The sequence below is a fragment of the Echinops telfairi genome, unplaced genomic scaffold (genome assembly GCF_000313985.2).
Source record: "Echinops telfairi isolate 266 unplaced genomic scaffold, ASM31398v2 ScPeMD7_443;HRSCAF=831, whole genome shotgun sequence".
Classification (NCBI taxonomy): Eukaryota; Metazoa; Chordata; class Mammalia; order Afrosoricida; family Tenrecidae; genus Echinops; species Echinops telfairi.
Genome location: NW_022104341.1, coordinates 81576201 through 81578041, shown reverse-complemented (window position 1 = coordinate 81578041; position 1841 = coordinate 81576201). Strand labels below are relative to the sequence as shown.

The 1841-nt window shown below is 41.6% G+C and overlaps 1 protein-coding gene across 4 annotated transcripts in view; it reads right to left on the bottom strand.

The window, feature by feature from the left end:
• The window catches only part of EFCAB14 (EF-hand calcium binding domain 14), a 43350-nt gene that overhangs the window by 8856 nt on the left and 32653 nt on the right, over window positions 1–1841 (bottom strand). For all 4 annotated transcript variants that reach the window (XM_004699455.2, XM_045291878.1, XM_045291879.1 and 1 more), the window contains 2 exons: window positions 1521–1632; window positions 371–496 (listed from right to left, as the gene is read on the bottom strand). In XM_004699455.2, coding sequence (XP_004699512.1) covers window positions 371–496; window positions 1521–1632 — 238 coding nt within the window. The remainder of the gene's footprint in view (window positions 1–370; window positions 497–1520; window positions 1633–1841) is intronic.

Here is a 1841-nt window from a genome sequence, read left to right as displayed (position 1 = left end):
AGAAACTAAATGTCTAGAAAATAATGATGGCAACATATGTACAAGTATGCTTGATACAGCTGATATATGGATTGTTATATGAGCTGTAAGAGCCCCCAAGAAAATTATCTTTTAATTAAAAAAAAAAAGGTTATCATATATACTTGTGTATAAACCAAGTTTTCCAGCACATTTTAAATGCAGTTTCTGTAGTAAAATTAGGTGCCTTGGCTGATATTCGGGTCGGCTTATACTCGAGTATATATGGATATGATTCTAATGCACATAAAAAACTCAATAAATATTAGCTATAGTTTTTTTTCCAGGTTAAAAAAACATTGAAAAGCTGTGACTTTTAGCATTTCTACTACTCCACTGGATAAAAATTTACCTTTGATGCTTGAAATTCCTGGTAGGGAGAGAGGTCTTAGTTGGGGAGCTTTCTCCATTTGGTCTCCAAGAGATCGTGACAATTTTGGCAGGGCTGATGGTTGTGACGTGAAACTCTGTACTTGTTCTGTAACAAAAAGGCGTTTCAGTATTACGGCACCTGACACCAAATTAAGCTGGCCGGGAAGGTCACTTTTTAGGGAAATTGCATATGTGCTCAACTACTAAAAGCGAAACAGCAAGGAATTAAATCGTAGTGGCTATGTGAAATCAAAGGCTTAGACTGAGAGATGTTTTGTGGCAAATGAAGATCAATCAGTATTACATTAAGGCTTAAAGCAGTAGCCCTACTGGAAGATTTTACAGGGTTTAAGCTGAAAGTGAGAATTACAATAGCTGGGTATGAAAGGACTGTTTAACATCCTAGGAGCATTGCGATAAGCCAGGTGGGGATATGTGCCACCCTTCAAACTGGGGCTAAAGAACGCTTCCAGAGGACTTACATAGCGCCATGTTAGGGAGAACTCCCACTGCAGTGCTATCTCCAGCTCCCAAGACAACTCCAGAGCTGCATTGCTTTTCCCAAAATGAATACTACTCGAAGGCGGTGCTATGGGGTGAGAGGCGTCCAAGCCAACAGAGCCTAGCATCTTGGTCTTCATAAGGCCCAAGTCAGTGGAAGCTGATGCATCTGCCAGTACTGATCGGCTATGTCCCCACCAAAAGCCAAGAGCCCTCCCAACCCAATAATCCCAACGTTATTTTTTAATGATTTTTCCAAAGGACCAACACTTATTTTTAAGTAATTCTTAAGCACTTACAGAAATGAAGACTCCCATAAACAACATTTAGGGCTGGGTTGATATACGCTAGGACAGTAACATTTTTGCCTATAATTGGATGCAGACAGCATGGAGAAGTCTATTTCCAGCTAAACATTACCCATTTTCCCCTTAATAGAGTCGAGTACAAATCATGCACAAAATGGGCTTTCTCTAAATGAAAGCAAAGTGTATCAGCTTCATCTGGGTGCGCTCAGGCAACATTCACACGACTCGATCAGGACGCAGGGACACCTTTCCCCACACCCCGTGCAGGAGGCAAGCTGCCCAAGCCTGCGTGACACATTTAGAAGGCAGGCCCGCTCTCACCTTTACTGGCGGTCTCTGGAGGCTTGTTGCTCTCAGGTTTGTTTGTGAGAGCACTGATCAGCTGCAGTTTTTCTCTTAGCTTGGATACCTGAGAATCGGAACTATCTTCTTTCTGCCCAAAAGAAAGATCACAGGAGATTGAAGGTGGTAGCAAGAACTCATTTGATTCTTTACTCTCTTCCTAGAACAGTGGATCTCAACCTGTGGGTCCCGACCCCTTTGGGGGTCAAATGACTCTTTCACAGGGGTCACCTGATTCATAACAGTAGCAAAATTACAGCTATGAAGTAGCAACGAAAATAAAATTTTAATTAAAAAAAT